General features: G+C 43.4%; 1 protein-coding gene and 1 long non-coding RNA gene across 2 annotated transcripts in view; both read left to right on the top strand.

Moving 5' to 3' along the window:
• Window positions 1-6,550: 6,550 nt before the first annotated feature.
• Window positions 6,551-21,415, top strand: part of tmprss3a (transmembrane serine protease 3a) — a 59,728-nt gene continuing 44,863 nt past the window's right edge. Inside the window, exons 1-4 of the mRNA XM_053440261.1 lie at window positions 6,551-6,575; window positions 6,732-6,781; window positions 7,481-7,694; window positions 19,812-19,925. Coding sequence (XP_053296236.1) covers window positions 6,551-6,575; window positions 6,732-6,781; window positions 7,481-7,694; window positions 19,812-19,925 — 403 coding nt within the window. The remainder of the gene's footprint in view (window positions 6,576-6,731; window positions 6,782-7,480; window positions 7,695-19,811; window positions 19,926-21,415) is intronic.
• Window positions 17,360-19,001, top strand: LOC128456192 (uncharacterized). The gene is made up of 2 exons (XR_008341804.1): window positions 17,360-17,453; window positions 18,941-19,001. It is a non-coding gene; the product is annotated as an uncharacterized LOC128456192 (long non-coding RNA).

The raw sequence follows: 21,415 nt of genomic DNA, 5'->3' as shown, positions 1-21,415 counted from the left end.
ACGATTTAATACATGTGATGAAGCAGTCCTTAAAGCCAAATCTTGCAAGTACCCTATACAAATATTCCCAACCTACTGAGTCGAAAGCCTTTTCGGCATCTAGACTAACCAACATTGCACCAATTTTGGCCGAAGTAACATGACTCATCACCTGTAATGTTCTCCTTAAATTATCCTGTGTCTGTCTATTTAGTACAAAGCCTGTTTGGTCCAAATCTATTAGCTCCGGGATAATAGCTTCCAGCCTTTTAGATAGGACTGAGGCAAATAGTTTATAGTCTACATTGAGTACTGATATTGGTCTATATGAGCTGCATTCCTTTTTATCTTTACCTTCTTTTGGGATGACAGAAATGACTGCTTACTTCCATGACTGCGGGGCTTCTCCTGTTCTCAAAGTGTGGTTAAAGCAATTAAGCAGCATAGGGGTTATTTGTGTTCTAAATGTTTTGTACCATTCAGACGAATATCCATCTGCACCAGGAGCTTTATTAGTTTTCAATCTTGAGATGGCTTTATTCAGTTCTTCTAGCTTTATCTCAGCCATAATTTCTTTATTCTGTTTTTCTCCTATGGATGGTAGGTCCAGCGAACTTAGAAACGTCTCTATTATTGTGGTATCGGCTCTGGTTGGTTGAGTGTACAAGTCCTTATAATATAGTTCAAAAGAGCGTTGGATGTCTTCTAGATTACCGCTCATATTTTTTGTCATAGGGTTCCTAATTTTATATATTGTATTCTTTTCCTGTTGTTTTCGTATCCTCCAAGAAAGGAGTTTCATAGACCTCGATCCTGTCTCATAGTACTTTTGTTTGGTAAATTTAAGTTGTTTTTCAATTTCCTCATCATATATACCATTTATATCTTGTTTGATTTTATTTATTTTAATTAATATTTGAGGATCTTTTTGTTCTGTATGTCTAATCTCTAGTGACTTAAGTTCCTCTTGTAATTCGTTAAGTCTTTTCTGTTTTTCTTTTTTCCGTGAGGCCGTAAGGGCAATTATTTTACCTCGAATTACAGCCTTTGCTGCATCCCACAAAGTATTAGGAGACACTTCTCCATTATCATTATACTGTAGGTATGTTTCAAATTCCTGCTGGATCTGTTTCTGTACTGCTTTGTCATTTAAAATGCTTGTGTTAAGCCTCCAAAGTGTATTTTTCCGTTGGTTGTTTAAATATAAGGTTAAATATACGCCTGAATGATCAGATACATCTCTAATCCCTATCTCACAATCTCTGACCCTATGCCAGTCTGATTTATACATAAATAAGTAATCAATCCGTGAGTAAACAGAGTGACAAGGGGAGTAATATGTAAATTGTTTTCTATGGGATGGGACTCTCTCCACACATCAATCAGGCCCAGTTGTGTAAGCATTCGCTGAACCAAGATGGCATTTGGGCTTTTCTTTTGGCGTTGGTTAGATGTATCTAATTTTGGTTGAAGTTGGATGTTAAAGTCACCACCAAGAATCAGGGTTCCCTGTGTTTCCTTTACCATCAATTCGAATATTTTCTTAAAAAAAGATTTGTTACTCCCTGGGGGAGCATACACATTAAATAAAGTTACTGCTTCATTATCTAATTTGCCTTTTACTAAGACAAATCTCCCTTCATTATCTTTCACCTGAGAAATAAATTCAAAATTTACTGCATTGGGGATCAGTATGGCCACACCTCTCCTCCGGCCTGATTTATGAAATGAATAATAGGTATTTTGAAACCCAAGCTTTTTTAATTTTTCATGTTCAGAAGAAGAGAGATGTGTCTCCTGCCAATATATTATCTGCTGCTTTTCTCGCTTCATTTTTGCAATAATTTTACTCCTTTTTATCGGATTATGCAGCCCATTGACGTTCAGTGTGACTACTTTATACTCCTGACGATGCATATCTTTTTCCAAACTGTGTTAACTTGTGTGACATTACCCATGATAACAAGAACAACGAACAGTGAACAATGAACTAGAAAAACAGAAAAAAAAGACTTCCAAGTCCGAAGTTCCAATAAAGCTTCAAAATGAGAGGAAATCCTCGCGTCCATCGAGGGCCTCTCTGTGTCAGAGATGGTACTCTGCACCGGTAACATTTAGAACAGCTCCCAACAATCGGTAAAAAGTTCAAACCTGTCCAGCTCTGTGAGAAACGATAGTCAGTGTCTTAGTAGCTCACCCACAGACGCTTCACTCTGCAGCGTCAGATGTTCCCGGAGTGGCGCGCTGAAAGCTCCGTAGTTTCTCCCTTATCCGTCCGCGATCCACCGCCCGTCCGGATCGATTTGCACCCGCTTTCTCCCACGTCGATAATCTCCGTTGTTTCTCCCCGGTAGGGTCTGGCTCTATCTCATTTTCCAGAGTGATTCCCCTCTTCTTCAGGTCCTTTGCAGCCTCCGCCGCGCTCTCGTAGATCCGGGTGCCGCTGTCAAAAAACACCTTCAATTTAGCTGGATGTGGCGTCTGGAAGCGGATACCCTTGGCTTTGAGCTCTCTCAGCATTCCCGCGTATGCCTTTCTCTTTTTCAAGATCTCGGGAGGGTAATCTTGGTCGAAATAGATCCTTTTCCCCTCATATCGAACGACTTTTTTCTTCCATGCTGTGTGCAGCACCTGCTCTTTCACTCTGAACTCGAGGAAGCAAATCACCAGTGATCTTGGCCGAGCGCCTTGGGGAGGTTTTGGAGCCAGTGCCCGGTGGCAGCGCTGTAAGCCGAGGTCCATGTCCGCTACCGGCATGCCGACTTCTGATTTTATTAGCTTGGTCACAAACGCCGACAGATCGGGCCCCTCAGACTCTTCCGGTATTCCGTGTATACGGAGGTTGTTTCGGCGTGAGCGTGCTTCTAATTCGGTTAATTTAGCCTGCAAAGTCTCTTGGGTCTCTAATGCCTGGATGAGAGCCTCCCTCGCAGCTTCATCCCTATCTTCGATATCAGATATACGTTGTTCTACCTCCGCAACTTTGGCTACAGTAGCATTTAGCTCGCTAGTAGCTTCTTCAAGTTTCTGGTTGATTTCTCCTTTAAACTCGTTCAGTTCCTTCTTCATGTCGTTGCGAAGAGAGCGTCGGAATTCACTCATTTCACTTTTTAGATCTGACCTGAGTGCCCGAATCTCGTTGTAGATAGCCTGCATGTTCGGGTTAGCTACTTCTTTATCAGCGCCGCCATTGTACTCATTGCCGTCTTCGTCTTCATATGTTTCGTCGGATGTCGCCGATTTATCACGTTTTGAGCTTGGTTTAAGTTTAGTCTTTCTTTGCTTCTCCCCTTCCATGGTTAATATCAGTACTTTTTTTTTATCAGTAGGGTTTTTCTAAGGGGATTATATCACACCGGGTGGGAGCGAGATTTTCAAGCAGCCATCAGGTTCAGCGCCACCCAGACTCTGCCTTCCTAATCAGTTTTTTCAGTTTGTTGGCGTCCTTAGCCTTGATGCCTGCACCCCAGGACACCACAGCAAAGAAGATGGTGCTCGCCACAACAGACTTATAGAACATCTGCAGCATCTTTTTGCAGACATTGAAGGACCTGAGCCTCCTCAGGAAATAAAGCCGGCTCAGGCCCTTCTTGTAGACGGCCTCTGTGTTGGTGGACCAGTCCAGTTTATTGTCCAGTGTGACACCCAGGTACTTGTATGCAGGGACCACCTCCACAGGTGGTGGTCTTTATCCTTTACGATAAAGCTTATAGTTAGAGCCGTCTAGGATTGTCCTAGAGCTGCTCTTAGTTATGCTTCTATAGGTCTAGAATGTCAGGGGACACATGACACATGGAGCTTCTCTTTCCAGTTTCTCTTTCCGCTTCTCCATCCTGATCACGTCAAAGAAATTAATATCTCATCAATACATGTACAATGTATCAATACAATTTGTACATGCAAAAGAGAATTTTTGTATATGCTCTGCATGATCTATATTACTGTTAACCTCAATTTAACATATTCAATACATTCAGGACTTCAAGCTTTTAGGTTTTACCTTAATTTGATTAATTTTATGAAAGTGTCTCTAAGCCTCCATGTCCAGGGCTAGAGGGGTGGGCCATAATCTTACCTGCAATCCTTATGATCCTTGAGACGTACAGGTCCTGGAGAGAAGGCAGGTTGCAGCCTATCACATTTTTGGTGTAGAAAATGATGGACTGCAGTCAGGCCCAGTCCTTGGCAGTAGCAGCAGCATACCATACTGTGATGGAGGAATTGAGAATGGACTCTATGATTGCAATGCAGAAGTTTGCCATCAGCGGCTTTGCCAGGTTGAACTTCTTCAACTGCCGCAGGAAGTACATCCTAGCTGGGCTTTTGTGGTGAGTGAGACGATGTTCAGCTCCCACTTTGGTCCTGGGTAATAAAAGGGGCCAAGGAAGCAGAATGACCTCAAAGTGTCCACTGGAAAGTCACACAGGGTGATGAGTGTGGGCAGGACTTGGCTCTTCCTGAAGTCCACACTCATCTCCAATGTTTTGAGAGCAAAGAACGCAGCCTTAGTTGGATCCTGTTGCTGCTGCTGGCCTCGTCAACAAGCCCTGGGACCCTATCACTGGACTGCACTTATGTTCCCAACTCTGACTTTGACACTTTAACTTCCTGTGATAAATAAAAAACTAACTGTACTTTGCACAATCCAGTCTTTAGTGTTTACTTACTGCACAATCCCAACCCTGATACTAAGTATTATTTATATTTATATTGGCTTAATATTTTTATAGTTGGTATATTTATATTTGCATGGCAATAAAACCCAAATCTGATTCTGAAATGGGGGTAAAGTCAGCTTTAATCTGTGTGGATTCTGGATGAAAAATTCTTTATCTTCACTAATTAAGTTTAACAAAAATCTTATATCATATTGATTAACAAAAATATATATATATGAAAGTATAAATTAAAATGTGAAACAAATATGCTAAAATATCCAACAGCAAAGATAAATGTGCTGTCCAAATCACACAGAGAGATTTTTAGATTTTTCAAGCCACTTTTATTTGCTCAGTAAAGTAAAAAAAAAAAAAATACCAACTATCAAAAAATTTAATCTGACCATATTCAATCCAAAATATGACCAAAAAACAGCTAATCTTTCTTCACAGAACGTAAAACTTGTTTGAGGCATCTTCTCAATCTTCTACATTACCAAAAGAAAGACAGTGAAATCAGCTTTCAGTCTTGCCTTTAACGTTCATTTAAAGATACACGTTACATGTATGTCGAATGAGTCTTCAAGGTCGTTTCTCAATGGCCATTTGTGCTCGGACTTTGGACATTAGTTTGCTAGTTTTTCTGAGGCGAAAACTTCCTGATCAGTGAAGTTTGGTTGGTTGGTACCTTCTGTGTTTCTCATGAAGACTCTGACAGAACAGTTTTAGAACTGGGATGAAATCTTCTACTTTAACCAGCCTTTTGCCCTTAATGTCATGTAGAATGGTCCAGATTCTAGTGAAGGAGTAAACACTCTTCATCCACCTGCAGGTTCTGCTGTGTGTTCATCAAACTGTTCTCGGACTGAGAGGAAGAACACGGTAGGTTTAATTTTGACACTTTATTTGCTTTTTCACTGTTTGATTTGTTTTCTGGGCTTTTTCTTTTGGTTGACAGCTTGGAAAAATCTTCCTCAGTCATGAAATCTTCTTCATAAGTTAACACTGACTCTAGTGGCTGTGTGACCAACATTTGTATATTATGTTTGAATCATTGAAATATCTCCGACCTTATTTTCCTAATGGTTGTCCTCACTCTTCTCCTCCTGTGAACCTTGTTTGTCGCTTTGTGGCTCCATCGGAACAGAGGCCTCACCACCATCTGAAGCCCCTGTGCAGAAGCAGCGTAACCACCAACGGCCACCTGCAGCAGCCATGCTACACAGACACACTGGCAGTAACCACCTAAACTGCTACTACACACACTTCTACCACATAAACACACTTATTCTATTTTGAGTAAAGAAATCCAGTCCTTAACTGAAATCCAATGACCTCATGGGGATAATCTCACAGAAAGGTCTGTTCCTAATTGTTAACAAATTATGTTTGTGATGTATTAAAGCAACAAAATATGCATAACATTTTTCAGATGTCAAATATGATTTATAATGTCGGACAGCATGCTTTAGGTAATCTGAGACAGTCATTTAAATTATATCTACAGCTTGCCATACAGTCCAAACTAATTGCATGGCTCTGGTAAATCTTTGAGTAACAAAAACACAACTTATTCTACAGTGCATGTGTGTGAGTGTATTTGAATAAAGCAGCTGGACAGTGAAGCTATTGGACAGTGTCCATGCATTGGCCTGCACTTCTCAGGGGACACATGAGTATGTAATCCTACCCAGAGAATGGGAGGTACTTGGTCAACTGATCCCCACTCAGAGTGACAGCCCTCACCTGCTCAGATGTCATTTTGTACTAAAGTTTAGGCACGGCAGTAAGGCAGCCATTAAGGCAGAGAGGAGGAAGAAAAAGGAAAAGCAAGAGAGGACAGAAAGAAAAAATGACCGGGAATAGGGGTTACCGGAATTAGATTAAGCATAACGATTGTGGAGAATGGCACAATGACGGAAGTCTTTGGGGAGAACGGTATGTAGGACATAATTTGGACAAACTCAGTGAAACATCCAGCTTTGATAATTGCTGATAGTTTTTCACCATATCCTCTTCCACCACTTTTATTTCTATCCTATTGTTCTGTCAGTGTCTCCACTTATCCTACTGTTTCTCTTGTCTTTTTTGCAGATCCTGCTGCCAACACTGCTGCTGCTGCTGACACATCAACCCCCCCATCAGTAAGTAGACACAATGCAGTCACATTAGTGCTGAAGCTATAAGATCACATTCTTTGATTGTGGCTGAGGGGTAGAGTGGTCGTCCTCCAACCTGAAGGTCGGCGGTTCGATCCCCAGTCTGAACCATCTGCATGCCGAGGTGTCCTTGGGCAAGATGCTGAACCCTGAATGCCCCCCCATAGAATAACAAAGTGCTGCAAGTAGATGCACTGTATGAATGTATGTGTGATTGGGTGAATGTGAAACTGTACTGTAAAGCGCTTTGAGTGTTCATTAAGACTAGAAAAGCGCTATATAAATACAAATCCCTTTACCATTTAAATCAATTCATGTAATTCATGTTTGATTAGTTTTTTACAACATTTTATAGCCTCATCTTTATCTTTTAAATACCCTCCAGACACTCCAACAGGGAAACCTGTTAATTATGAAACTGTTCATTTGGTAATTTCTCACTTATCTTGCCAATATTCATGTTCACCACTGTCCCCTGGGACCCCAAGCCTGACCGGCAATGGTAGTCAGCATGTGGTTAGTCGCAATACTGATTTTAAATGGGAAAATATGTAAAAATATATACAATATGTATATATATATATATATATATAATGTACATTGGTAAACTGTAATTATGTGGCAATGGAAACTTTAAATAAATTCTCGAGTAAATTCAGTTTTGTTACATTTTGTCCTGTTTAGGAACATAAGGACCCCTCCAGGATAGAGGTGGTCTCTGTAACAGAAGAGGATCTCCCCATTGTCGAGACCCCAAACACAGTGAATGTGAGCCCCCTGGGCAGCTTCACTGCTGTCTCCTTGTCAGACAATAATTCAGCCAAACCTGAAGAGCCCCAGTCTCCAGCTCCACCCAGTCTAACCATGCCAATCACCAAGGTGCAGCCATTTATTCAAGGTGAGACCCTGTGATGCTCTTGAGCAGTGAACGGCGTGTTAATACAGTGTGTTAATACAGCTCCCTCCAACATCCTGACACATAAAAGCCTGTATATAAATGTTGAACCTTATTTAATTAGATGATAATAGTTTACTCGTTAAATGCACCTTGTAGACTGTAAGTGCCTGTGATCCATACTGCGAGTCATACCTTGTGAGGGGCGCTGGCCAAAAGAAAGTGTATGTCGGTCGTTAAAGTTTTGGCTGACACGGGACCTGAAGCTTCTCTTTAATTGGTTGTCGCAGATTTGTTATCCGTGGGACGCAGCTCTCTGCGCCGCAGAGACTCCCACTTTCATTTACAGCGAATAGGTATTGATTTATGTTTTCTAATATGATTGCTGAACATCCAAAGTCACTAAGTTAATTCTGCTCGAGCTGACCGTCTAACATATGGTGACTATAAGAGGAACTGCGGCAAATCCCGCAATTCCATAAAAAAAATTAAATGATAACGGAGCTTGGTCTGGATGGACCCAAAAATAACACACAACATATAACAATACAAGGGTTTCTTCTGCAAGAGTGCTCCACATCACAAGTCTGTTTCTCTTAGATTGCCAACACAGGGGGGAAAACATCCCCCTTTCTCCCACAAGGGTACTTAAAGTTCCCCCCTGTGTATCTCCATCTAAAAGATTGCCAAGCATCACTGAAGACAATCAGGTTCAAAGCATTATTGTCACCTGAATGCTGAAACTTGAGTCAGCTTTTCCCCCTTAAGCTTACGGACAACTTTATTCACTTCATAGATAGACTTTACAGTGGCATTTTTTGTATTAGTTGCTACCTACAGGTGTCTAAGATGATATCTGGTCTGGTCTGCTTAGCAACCCACAGTATCTGTCCTATTTTTCAACATGGAATCGCAGACCTTAGTAGTTGAAAAGTTGAAACATTTGTTGAAAAGTCTTGTGAGCCTGCCCAAATAAAAATGGTAAAAATGATAAGTAACTTTAAACTGATCATCTAACCAATAAAAGACTGCTTGATCGACCTTTCAACCGACCCTTCAAAGAAAAAAACAGAAAAAACATCACGTGCAGCAATAACGGCACCCCTCTTTAATATTTGGTTGCACACCCTTTGGCAGTGATGACAGCCTCCAAAGGTTTCTTGTAGCCATCTCTAAGCTTCTTGCGCTTCTCAGCTGGTGTTTTCTCCCACTCTTCATTTGCAATTTGTTTAAACTCTTGAACGTTTGCAGGGTCTCTTCCCCATTAGCAGATTTCAGCTCACCCCAACGATCGGATTGAGATCAGGACTCATTGCTGGTCATTTTGAAACAGTCCATTTTTTTCTTTTCAACCATTCCTGCGTGCTTTTGGATGTGTGCTTTGTCTTGCTGGAGGACCCATGATCTTCGACTCAAACCAAGTTTTGTTACACTGGGTAGGACATTTCGCTCTAAAATCTCTTGATAATTCTCTGATTTCATGATTCCTGTGATACGGTCAAGGCCTTCAGTACCAGACGCAGCAAAGCAGCCCCACAGCATTATGGATCTTCCACCATGCTTATCTGTTGGGAGGCTGTTCTTTTCCTTGTAGGCTTCATTGCTCCGTCTGTAAAAAAAAACTGTTGGTGTGCATTGCCAAAAAGCTATATTTTTGTTTCATCTGTCAACAGAACACTTTCCTAGAAGGACTGCGGTTTGTCCAGGTACTCTTTAGCAAAGATCAGTCGTGCTTTTTATGTCTTTTCCTCAGCAATGGTGTCTTCCTTGGCCTTCGCCAATAAAGCCCTGTTTGGTTTAGTGTGCGGCGTATGGTACTTGTTGAAACCATGACCCCAGACTGTTCCAGGTTGGCATTCAGGTCTTTTGATGTTTGACTTGGTGTTTTTTCCACCATTCGCACAAACCTACGAAGACTTCTCATCAATTTTTCTCTTCCCCCCACGTCCAGGGAGGTTCTTGACAGGTCCATGCTTGACAAACTTCTTAATCAGATTTACGCAATGTTGTAACAGGGATACCAAGGTCTTTAGAGATGGCCTTATACCCTTTGGAGGTCTTGTGTATGCTAATAATAGCCCTTCTGATGTCCTCAGACAGCTCCTTTGTCTTCAACATTGTGACAAAAGAACAGGGAATAACAGGTGGCTTTTTAAAACACGGAAGTCATCATTCATTGGCTAATTCATGTCACATGGGCACAGACAATTTATCACAAGTGATTCTCATTTGTGATTTACCACAGGCGAGTCATAATGTGTTTCCATACTGATTTACAACAGAGGGTGCCAATATCAGCGACACAGCAAGCTTATAGTTTTTCAATCCCCCCCCCCCCCCATTGTTTATTGTTTTAAATTATGTTCATCATTTGCTCTATTGTATCAAACACAAATTCTTTATTAAAAAAATGTTTTTTTCAGGAGATATTCCACATTATGTACTTAAACTTCTTGGGTGTCAATAATGGTGAGCAGGACTGTACATGTTTCTTAGCTTCCATAGAATACTGTCACTGCCTGCTTCAAGTTGGGGGACAGCTGTATGCCCTGCAAAAAGGCAAATTTGATATCCATAGAATGGATTTCCCACATATTTTGACAGATTAAGTCTAAGAGATTCAGAAGGGAGCTTAGGATTCGGCCAAAATACCAGTTGAACCTTGAGCATACTGTTCTTAGCAATATGGTCCCAGTCCAGGGCACTGTGCAAGTCACATCCATTTTCCCATTTCACCTTCAGGATGAGCTCTCTGAGTGTCTGATAATGTATTTCCAGTAGCCTGTTGCTCCCGGGACTGTATCCTGCTGTTTTTTTGGTCTCAATATTGAAGTTTTATGCCATGTCACTGTTCTCCACATTGTTGAATTTTCCACCATTGTCACTCTTTAGTCTCCATGGGGGACCGTGGACACTTATCCATGTTTGAATGAAGGACTTTTTAGTTTTTACAATGTTCCCTGCGCTGAAACGTCTGGTCGATGATTTGGAGGTACCATACACCAGTTTCCAACTGATGCTCATTATACATCGCAGCTAGAGGTAAACCCACAACAACTGGCTGATAGTGATAATAATGGCAGATCCTGCAACGTGTTGGCATCTGATAGTGCTGGTGGACCACGATCAAGGTGGCAGCTGATGGTGGATCCTGACGATTGATTGTGGACTATGGTAGCATCCCATCGTGATGATGGATCCTGATCGTGGTGCATGTTGACCGTGGACTATGATGACAACAAGACTGCTTGATATACAATATGTCAACTTAGATACCATTACTGACAATAATCCATCAATTAATTGACCTTCCATTAAGCTACAAAGTGTTTATTCTAATCAGTAGGGTAGATACCCTTATCTTTCTGATGTTCTCCATTACACGTGGCATCTATTCCACATCTGTCCGTCCGGGTAGAGGGATCCCTCACATGTGGTTCTCTCTGAGGTTTCTACGTTCGTTTTACCCTGTTAAAAGTTTTTTTTTGTAGTTTTTCCTTACTCTTGTTGAGGATTAAGGGCAGATGATGTCACATCCTGTTAAAGCCTTATGAGAAAATTGTGATTTGTGAATATGGGCTATAAAAATAAAATTTGATTCAACTTGATTTATTGACGAGTTGGATTAATCTGTCATAATCGTTTATTTAGATTTTTGTGTGGTTTTGAATCCAGCCCTCAATGGGTTGAACATATTGGTTTCCATTGACTGTTATTTCATAATTTACTTCTCAACAAATAATACATGGTACATCAGTTAACATTTTCAGCTTGAATTATTCAAGATCTGATGTTTGATTTAAGTGTTCCCTTAATTTTTGGGACGTGTGCATGTGACTGTGCGTGTGTGCTATACAAATTATATTTGATTGATTGATTCTTGCTCTACTGTACCAAAGAGCTAGCCTGGATGCCAGACGAACTTAGCCCCGCCCACAACATTTGAGGTCGGGAAGTTCGGTCTGGAGTTGCTCCGTTGGGGAGAAATTATGCCCGGTTCGGTATCGACCGGACCAATCAGATTGTCAGGGCGGGCTTTATACGATGATGGACAGATGATCAACGGTAACGTAATCAACCACGTCATCAAAGTGCGCTTAGGTTGAATTCGTTTTCAACAAACCTCCGCTGGAGAGCTGAGACGTGTAGATGCTGCCATTGAGTCTGTTTTAGAAGACATCGACAGCGCGTTCATTTTGAAAGAGGAACAGAGAACGCGGAGGCGACGCCAAAGCGCCGCGATGCGCTAATCCCTATCGTGCCGGCGCTTGGCTGTTCACACCGGACACTGAAGCGACGCTGAACCGCCGGGCTGCGCTAATAATATCACCCGTTGATCCAGTAGTATAAAAGCATATACTTGACATCCAGAAGGACAACCCCAACATGATATGCCAAGCAGTCCCGCTGCAACCACAGTCCATGGTCAGCAACCATCCAGACCACGATCCACCATCCAGACCAGACGCCACTCCAGTCCTCAGTCACCGTCCACCGCCGCCCACCAGGACCCATCACGAGCCACCACCGCGGTCCTGGTCCACCGCCCGTGCCCAATGCCAACGCGACACAGGGTCCGCCACCAGCACCACGATCAGCCCATATGACTCAGAATCCGCCACACTGGATCCAACACCGCGACCCCCGGTGCGCGATCCACAAACCGCAATCCATGGTGCGGCCACAGAGGCCCTGGATCTGCGGGTGATAAAGCAAAGGGATTCCGGGGAAGGGGGATAGGGATGGAGAAGAGGAAGGAGAAGCTGGAAAGAGAAGCTCCGTGTGTCATGTGTCATAAAATAGAACAAGTAGCATTCTGGCGCACTAATTAGCTCTAACTATAAGCTTTATCAAAAAGGAAGGTTTTGAGCCTACTCTTAAACGAAAAGATGGTGTCTGCCTCCCGAACTGAAAGTGGTAGATTATTCCACAGCCGAGGGGCTTGATGGCTAAAAGCTCTGGCTCCTACTCTACTTTTAGAGACTTTAGGGACGACAAGTAGGCTTGAATTCTGGGAGCGGAGTGCTCTAGTGGGTTTATAAGGTACTAACAGCTCTTTAAGGTAAAAAGGTGCTATATTATTAAGGGCCTTGAAAGTGAGGAGGAGAATTTTAAATTCTATTCTAGATTTAACTGGAAGCCAGTGTAGCGATGCTAATACTGGAGAAATGTGCTCTCTTCTCTTTGTTCTCGTCAGGACACGTGCTGCGGCATTTTGGACAAGCTGTAGAGTCTTTAACGACTTACTGCTGGAGCCTGATAATAATGAATTACAATAGTCCAGTCTCGATGTAACAAAGGCGTGGACTAGTTTTCTGCATCTTTTTGTGAAAGGACATGTCTGATTTTTGAAATATTACGCAAGTGGAAAAAAGCGGTCCTAGAAATTTGTTTTAAGTGAGAATTAAAGGATAAATCAGGATCGAAGATCACTCCCAAGTTCCTGACTGTTTCATTGGAAGCAAGGGCAATGTCGTCTAGCGCAGCTATATCATTAGATAATGTATCTCTAAGGTGTTTGGGGCCAAGTATTATAACCTCTGTTTTGTCTGAGTTTAATAAGAGAAAATTGCGGGTCATCCAGGTTTTTATGTCCTTGAGACATGTTCGAAGTTTAGTTAATTGATTACTTTGTTCAGGTTTTATTGACAAATATAACTGGGTGTCATCCGCATAGCAGTGGAAATTTACCGAGTGTGTCCTGATAATGTTTCCTAGCTCATAACTATGGAGTCGCTTAACATACGTCACATACTTCGTTACTCTGATTGGTTGTAGGTCTATCCAATTGAGACAAGAGGCATTTTTTTTTCTGGTTCGGTTGAAACACGCCCTATAATCACAGCCCAATGGAGCGGTATCAGACTCACATTCTGACTAGAATTGTGAGTATAACAACGTCAGGCTACCAAAGAGCACCATTAAGAAAAATTTAAACACATGTTTGCATTTGGGCTAGGTGCCTAGTTAATTATGACTCAGTCACTTATATACCATTGTCAAGTTCTGTGTGTTTTCGTGACCACATCTCTGCCCAAACTTGAAAAAACTGCTTGATCAACCATAGAAGGGTGCAAAGGACAACTCAATTCTTCTGGAAGTAACCACCAATGCAGGACAGAGAATTGGAACCCTCATTGACTTGGCATCGGATACCAACTACATCACTCACAGAGCAGCCAGGAGTCTGAAGCTATGGAGTGAAAAGATCACGCTTGTTGTCCATGGAGTCGGAGGCATGGCCCTTAAGGTGAAGACCAAAAGATATTTACTCAAGGTGAGAGTCAAGACACCTAAAGGGACAGAGAGAGCTCATGAGCTTATCTGCTATGGCTTGGATGAAATTGCAAAAGTGCAGAGAGTAATCTAACCACAACAGCTCAAGAAGTTCTTCCCCAACACCAACCTGGAAGACCGTCAAAAACCAGAGCACGTTGAGCTTCTCATCAGCCACCGTGAAGGAAGACTCGCTCCACAAAGAGTAAAGGTAGTAGGAGACCTCGTCCTTTGGGAGGGCCCTTTAGGGAAGACTGTTGGCGGAGCGCATCCAGACCTCTGTGAAGTAGTTGACATGGCTCTGCACAATTCTGAGACTCACTTTGCACGATCGATGAGAACCACAGCAGTGAAGTATCAAGAAATTGCAGAGAAACAAGCTGAAACCAAAGGCACAGTTGCTGGCAGAGAGTTCTTAGACTGGAGGAAGTGGGACAGCATTGGAGCAGCCTGCGAAACCATGTGTGGTGGATGCCGGTGCGGTAACTGTCAACCGGGAGGCAAAGACATGACTTTGAGTGAGGAAAGAGAGCTGGAGATTATCAGGCAAGGCCTCACCTATGTGAAAGCGGATGCTCACAGTCAGGAGCCTCACTGGGACACAAAATATCCCTGGATTGAAGTCCCAAGTTCCCTGCCCAACAACAGGAGAGCAGTGGAAGCCACCTTTCTAAGGACAGAGAGACAGCTCAAGAAAGAACCAGAGTGGCGTGTGGCATACACAACTCAAGTCCATGAGATGGTGGAGAGGAGGGCAGCAAAGGAACTCACTGAGGAGACCATCGCCAAGTGGAAAGGCCCAGTATGGTACGTCAGCCACTTGGTGGCGCCAAACCCACACTCCATTACAACACCTGTGCGACTGGTATGGAACAGCAGCCAGAAGTTTAAAGGGCTCAGCATGAATTACCTCCTTCTGAAAGGGCCTGATGTCCTGAATCCCTTCCGAGCAGTGCTACTAAGGTTCAGGAGAGGAGTCCATGCTGCCCTAGGTGACATCAAGAAAATGTATAATTCTGTGTGGCTTGAAGACCTGGAGATGCACCTCCACAGATTTCTCTGGAGAGATAGTGAAGATGGAGAAATTGAGGAATATGCCATCACCAGGGTCAACATTGGCGATTGACCAGCAGGGTGTATCGCACAACTGGCCATGAGAGAGACAGCAAAGCTGCCCATTTTCACTCACCTGGAGGAGGAGCGTAGGATCCTTGATGAGGATTCCTATGTAGATGACATCCTGACATCTCACAATGACCTGGGAAAACTAGACAAAACCACCAAAACAGTTGAAGAAATCCTAAAGGCAGGTGGATTCTTCCTCAAGCCGTGGGTCCGGTCAGGCCAAAGTGGGAGGCAGAAAGATGCAGCAGAACATCCAGCATCTTCAGATCGAATCCTCATTCTTCCCAACCAAAGGAGAGATGGTGACAACAAAGCCCTTGGAGTTGGCTACCTAGTTGAATCAGACAAACTGTACCTCATGACGTCAATCAACTTCTCAAAGAGAAAAAAGAAGATGAGAGTCGGCAAAAAACTCCAAACCCACTGACTAGGAGACAACTGCTTAGCCAAGTAGCTAGCTTATATGACCCAATAGGCCTCGCAACACCTGCCAGACAGACCTCTGTCTGAAAGACTGAGGGAAGAAGCCATCCACCTGTTTGAGGAATATACACGTCTCAACCAAATAACCTTCCACAGAAGCCTTACACCAGTCAAGAGGATTGGAGGACCCTGGGGGATAACATTCTCCGATGGAAGTGACCAGAGCTATGGAGCTGTTGCATATGTCAGGTGGGAGACTGAACAAGGCATCCTAGTCCGGCTTGTCAAGTCTAAAGCAAAGCTCACACCACTGGACCAAAAGGGAGAACCAGTGAAAGCTGAGGTCTGTGGTGCTGTCTTCGCTGCAAGACTCCGAAGATACATCGAAAAGCACAGTCGGATGCAAATTGAACGTTGGCTCCATCTACTAGACAGTCAAACTGTGCTAGGAGCAATCCAAAGGGACAGCTATGGGTTCCAAACCTTTTTTGCAAACAGAGTGGGAGAGATTCAGAAGTCCACATCTGTTGAAGACTGGAGATGGATTCCAGGTGAGCAAACCTTGCTGACATCATAACGAGAGGAGCAACCCCAGAAGACCTCAAAGAGGAATCTGTGTGGCAAAATGGACCAGAGTTTCTGAAACGACCTGTGGATGAGTGGCCGACAAAGTCAGCCAAAGACATCGCTGCACATGCTAAAGAAGGTATAAACAAGCTCCAAAGGAAATGTTTCACAGCAGCACTAACCCGAGCACAGGTGAAAATGGTTCCAACCTCTGCTCCAGTCAAGGCTGACCAAAGCAAGGACCAGCAAAGCGGTCCTAGTGGAGAAGAACACCAAATCCAAGTCCAGAGACCACCTGCTGGTTCTGCAGTTGAAAAAATCCTTGACATCAGCAAGTTCAGCAGTTTAACCAAGCTGACCAGAGTCATTGCCTGGGTGTGGAGAGCTGCCACAAAGTGGAGAAAAGTGCTGGTCAGAACCTCAGCCACAAGTAAGCCAAAGTGGGAGGGAATTCCTTCAGCCCAAAAGATCAAGTCCAGAGCTAAAGAAGCTGCACTCACTGTAAGGGAGTGTGAAGATGCGCTCAGGGATCTCTTCCTTGCGGCTCAAGAGGAGATAACCTTTCCAAACACCACACTCAACAGACTAGCTGTGATCAGAGATGAAAATACCGGACTTTTGCTCTGTGGAGGAAGGTTCCAAATCTTCAATGAAGAAAAAACTGCAGTACCAATCTTACCTTGCACATCATGGATATCTATACTTCTAGCTCAAGAAGCCCACAATAAAAATCATGAAGAAATCGCAGGTACACTCCTCCGGATGAGAAGGAAAGCCTGGGTGGTAAGAGGCCGGAAACTAGCTCAAAAGATTGTTGACAACTGCGTAACATGCAGAAAAGCCAAAGCCAGAAGAGGCCAGCAGATCATGAGTGACCTTCCACCTGAGCGAATAACACCAGCCAGTCCATTCGAGTACACAACAATGGACTTATTTGGACCTTACGAAGTCAAAGATGAGGTGAAAAAAAAGGTGAAGCTCAAAGTGTGGGGAATTGTCTTCTGCTGCATGGCATCCAGAGCTATACACACAGACCTCGTCAGTGACCAGTCAGCTGAAGGCTTCCTGTTGGCCTACCAACGATTCACAGCACTGAGAGGGCATCCGAGGAAACTGTGGTCGGATCCTGGAAAAAACTTTGTTGGAGCCAGACCTGCCCTCAAAGAGCTTTACATGTTTCTGGACCAACTGGAAAAATCAAAGCTTGAAAATTAAGCTTCCAAACACGGTACAGAATGGAGCCGGAAAATCCATCCAGCAGACTCACCTCACAGAAACACAAAATGTTTGGATGCAGTCAGCTAGTCTTAGCACTTGCTCCTGGGAAGAAGGAATGACCACAGCTCCTGATCAATCTGAAAGACGCAACTGGTAGGAAAGAACAGCTTTGATGTGGATGGTGCAGTAAGATCATGCTTCTCCACGACTGTTGTTAATTATTATTATTAAATTACAGTTATAAGTAGGGATGCACCGATTTATCGGCCGAACATCGGTAGCGGCCACTATTCGCCTCGTTTACTGATATCGGCTTATCGGTAATAAACTTGACTTTCACCGATGTTCATATTTGTTGTAAAACCGCTGGGCACGTGCCGCAGCTGGGGGAGCAGTCGCTCCGTCGCCCTCCTCTCCGCGGCCAGAGGCTCAGTGTGCGGCACCGGGAGGTCGTCATCCGGTGGCACCTCACGGCGTCGCTGGTGCGGGGGCTTTCTTTCTCTTGGACCGCGGGGCGGTGTCCATCGCCGGCGATGGAGGGGGGCGTTGGAGGGTACGGCGGTCGGCGGCGGCGACTCTGGACGCGTGTCGGGCCCTTCTCGCGGATCACCTCAGCTACGGCGACCGCTGGGGGAACCCTCCGGCTGGCGCCTAGCAGCTGACTGAGAACTGGTGCGGACCAGGGGAATCCGATTGTTTAATTAAAACAAGCATCGCGAAGGGCAACGGTGGGTGTTGACGCGATGTGATTTCTGCCCGACACTAAAAACAGGTAAAACTGAGGAGGGCTTGTTAAGTTATCTTGACTCACGCAGTGTAACTTGGTGTAACAAGTATGAGCGTAGCGTCTGTTTAAGTACTTTATTCTCATGTGCACCGGCTCTATTCATCCGTCTCATGCACAGGTAACAAGAGAACTGACAACATACGTCATACACAAAGAAGCCGTAACACCTCTAATAAACGGGCAATACTGCTACCGTAAAAGAATGAGAAGAGCGTTCTCTATAATGATACTTTAACAGGGCTGTTTTAGACAGGGTAAAAGGGTGCTGTTTTAAATAATCCTTGTGGTATTTTGACCAAAATATGTTAGTCATTTCATTAAGATCCCAAGGAACCATTTCAACTTGCGGAAAAATGGTCATTATATGTCTCTGTTAAATAAAGTTTAGTTAAATCAAAGATTGTTTCATAAATCTGATTCAATTTGTGTCATTAAAAGATAAGAGTGATGAAGGGCTGAACATTTTTTAAATAGTGCTTTTTAAATAATGATTTAATTATTTTTCTGGCACAAAAGGGTGAATGAATAACAACAAAAAGAAAATAAACAAATATCGGTATCGGCCAGATTGTTATTTTAAATATCGGTATCGGCCAAGAATTTCCATATCGGTGCATCCCTAGTTATAAGTTGAATAACCTTAGCATGCTAATTTGAACTTTGTTGAAAACTTTAGATGGGGTTAATTAATTATGATGATACTTTATGTAACTCAGAGTCTAGGTTAATTGGAATTGTTTGTTAATTCTGAACTTGTTTAAGAACTAAGGAACTGGGGTCATTTTGATAGGAAAATGTTTACTGGTTTATTAATTTATTTGAGACTAATGCATGTCTTTTTCTGTTTTCAAAGGTTATCAACCTATTCATTCTATTCGATTCCTTGATTTACTTATGTCCACTGAAAGAATCAAACATCAAGAAAATAAAAAAAATGGAAGAATAAGAAGAATTGAGTTGTCCTTTGCACCCTTCTATGGTTGATCAAGCAGTTTGGGCAGAGATGTGGTCACGAAAACACACAGAACTTGACAGTTGATAACCAGTTGCGTCTTTCAGATTGATCAGGAGCTGTGGTCATTCCTTCTTCCCAGGAGCAAGTGCTAAGACTAGCTGACTGCATCCAAACATTTTGTGCCATGCCTTCCCAGTGGGTGCGCAGGCAAATATGGTCCCCTTTAAGAGTTCCTGTTGGGTTTGGGTTCCACCACCATCTCTTGTGTGGTCGCCCTCTGCAGGTTTGGAGTGTAGAGTGCTTTGTATGTGCTCTTGAAATGAATTGGGGTCTGACACAACAACCATAATGCTGTCATGAACTTTGTAAATATGTTAATTTTGTTGATGTTGATGTGTTAACATTTATATTACATATCTGTCAGTCCTATGAGATTCCTCACTTGCAGTTTTCTCTCAGAGTTTTTCTGGAAGTTTTTCCAATCTCTTGTTGAGGGTTAAGTGTAGATTATGTCACAATTTGTTAATCCCTATATGATTGATTGCATACTGCGTACCAAATGCAGTCTTCAACAAATTTACATTTTCCTCCTGTTTGAGTAACAATTGATAACAGGTACAATGGGTTGTTTGATAATCTTCTCAATGATGTAGTATTCTTGAGGAAAAATGCCAAATTGTATTGATTTTTATTTATCAGCTTTCTCTGAAATCACCTTTTTTCCTGATTAGTGAAACACGTGATGTATTGCTCTATTTTGTCTCAGCAGAAGATGACATGCAAGAAAACTGGAAGAACAGACTCTTGGCCCATCGTTTTGAGCTGCTTATTGCTTCATGCCTCATCTTGGTGGTCGCTCTCGCTCTCAGCATTGGCCTCGGAGGTAAGGAGCTCAGTGTTGTGTGAACTCTGGACATTGAGCAACAAACTCTGGACATTGAGCAACAATGGAGCCACTGGAGCAAGGGCTGCCTTTACTCCATCAATTTATGATGCACTCCTTACATTTTATACAATTTATGTTCCGCCTACAAACACACTCACACACACAAACAGCCATGTGATCTGGATTCTTCTCTTTTTTTTTTTTTGCTTTGCTTTTAACTCAATCTTGTCCTTGGTCCTAGTACCAAGGAAACTCTGTTCTTTCATTGGTCTCTTAAAATCCAGCATGCTCCTAAAGGCTACTTTGTATATGACTAAATTATTCAAGACATGTAGACCCCTCGACTAATTGGTAAATGTTTATACTGCATGTAGGTTGCACTTTTATTGTTTAATCAAACATAGACCCATTCACACTCATATATAAACTCACTGATGGTACTTCAAACTTCCTCTGTTCTTTGTGCATGTTAGTGCATCTGAGTCTCTGTGAAACTGTTAGGTCTCTTCTCATTTATAGAAACAAAACTGTGACCACCCACACAGCATTGGGAAAGTGGGAGCCCAGAAGCACTCTGGCAAAATCAACCTTTCAGAATTTATTTAACGTTTTTAAAGTAAAATGAGCACAAAGACATGACATAAAACTAGGGATGCACCGATTTATCGGCCGAACATCGGTAGCGGCCGATATTCGCCTCGTTTACTGATATCGGCTTATCGGTAATAAACTTGACTTTCACCGATATCATTGGCCGATGTTCATATTTGTGGTAAAACCGCTGAGCACGTGCCGCGGCTGGGGGAGCAGTCCCTCCGTCGCCCTCCTCTCTGCGCCGCCGGAGGCTCAGTGTGCGGCACCGGGAGGTCCTCATCTGGTGGCACCTCACGGCGTCACTGGTGGGGGGGCTTTCTTTCTCTTGTACCGCGGGGCGGTGTCCATCGCCGGCGCGGAAGGCGGGTCGTTGGAGGGGACCGGGTATGCGGTCAGCTGCGGCCACTCTGGACGCGTGTCGTGCCCTTCTGGCGGATCACCTCAGCTACGGCGACCGCTGGGAGAACCCTCTGCTCGCGCGGGGGGGGCACCCTGCGGTGCGCCTCGGCTGGCGCCTAGCAGCTGACTGAGAACTGGTGCGGACCAGGGGAATCCGACTGTTTAATTAAAACAAGCATCGCGAAGGGCCACGGTGGGTGTTGACGCGATGTGATTTCTGCCCGACACTCAAAACAGGTAAAACTGAGGAGGGCTTGATAAGTTATCTTGACTCACGCAGTGTAACTTGGCGTAAAAAGTATGAGCGTAGCGTCTGTTTAAGTACTTTATTCTCATGTGCACCGGCTCTATTCATCCGTCTCATGCACAGGTAACAAGGGAATTGACAACATACGTAATACACACGGAAGCCGTAACACATCTAATAAACGGGCAATACTGCTACCGTAAATCAATGAGAAGAGCGTTCTCTATAATGATACTTTAACAGGGCT

This window comes from Pleuronectes platessa, chromosome 14 (assembly GCF_947347685.1).
Source record: "Pleuronectes platessa chromosome 14, fPlePla1.1, whole genome shotgun sequence".
NCBI lineage: Eukaryota > Metazoa > Chordata > Actinopteri > Pleuronectiformes > Pleuronectidae > Pleuronectes > Pleuronectes platessa.
Note: the sequence above shows the minus strand (reverse complement) of the source record. Positions and strands in the feature narration are given on the sequence as shown.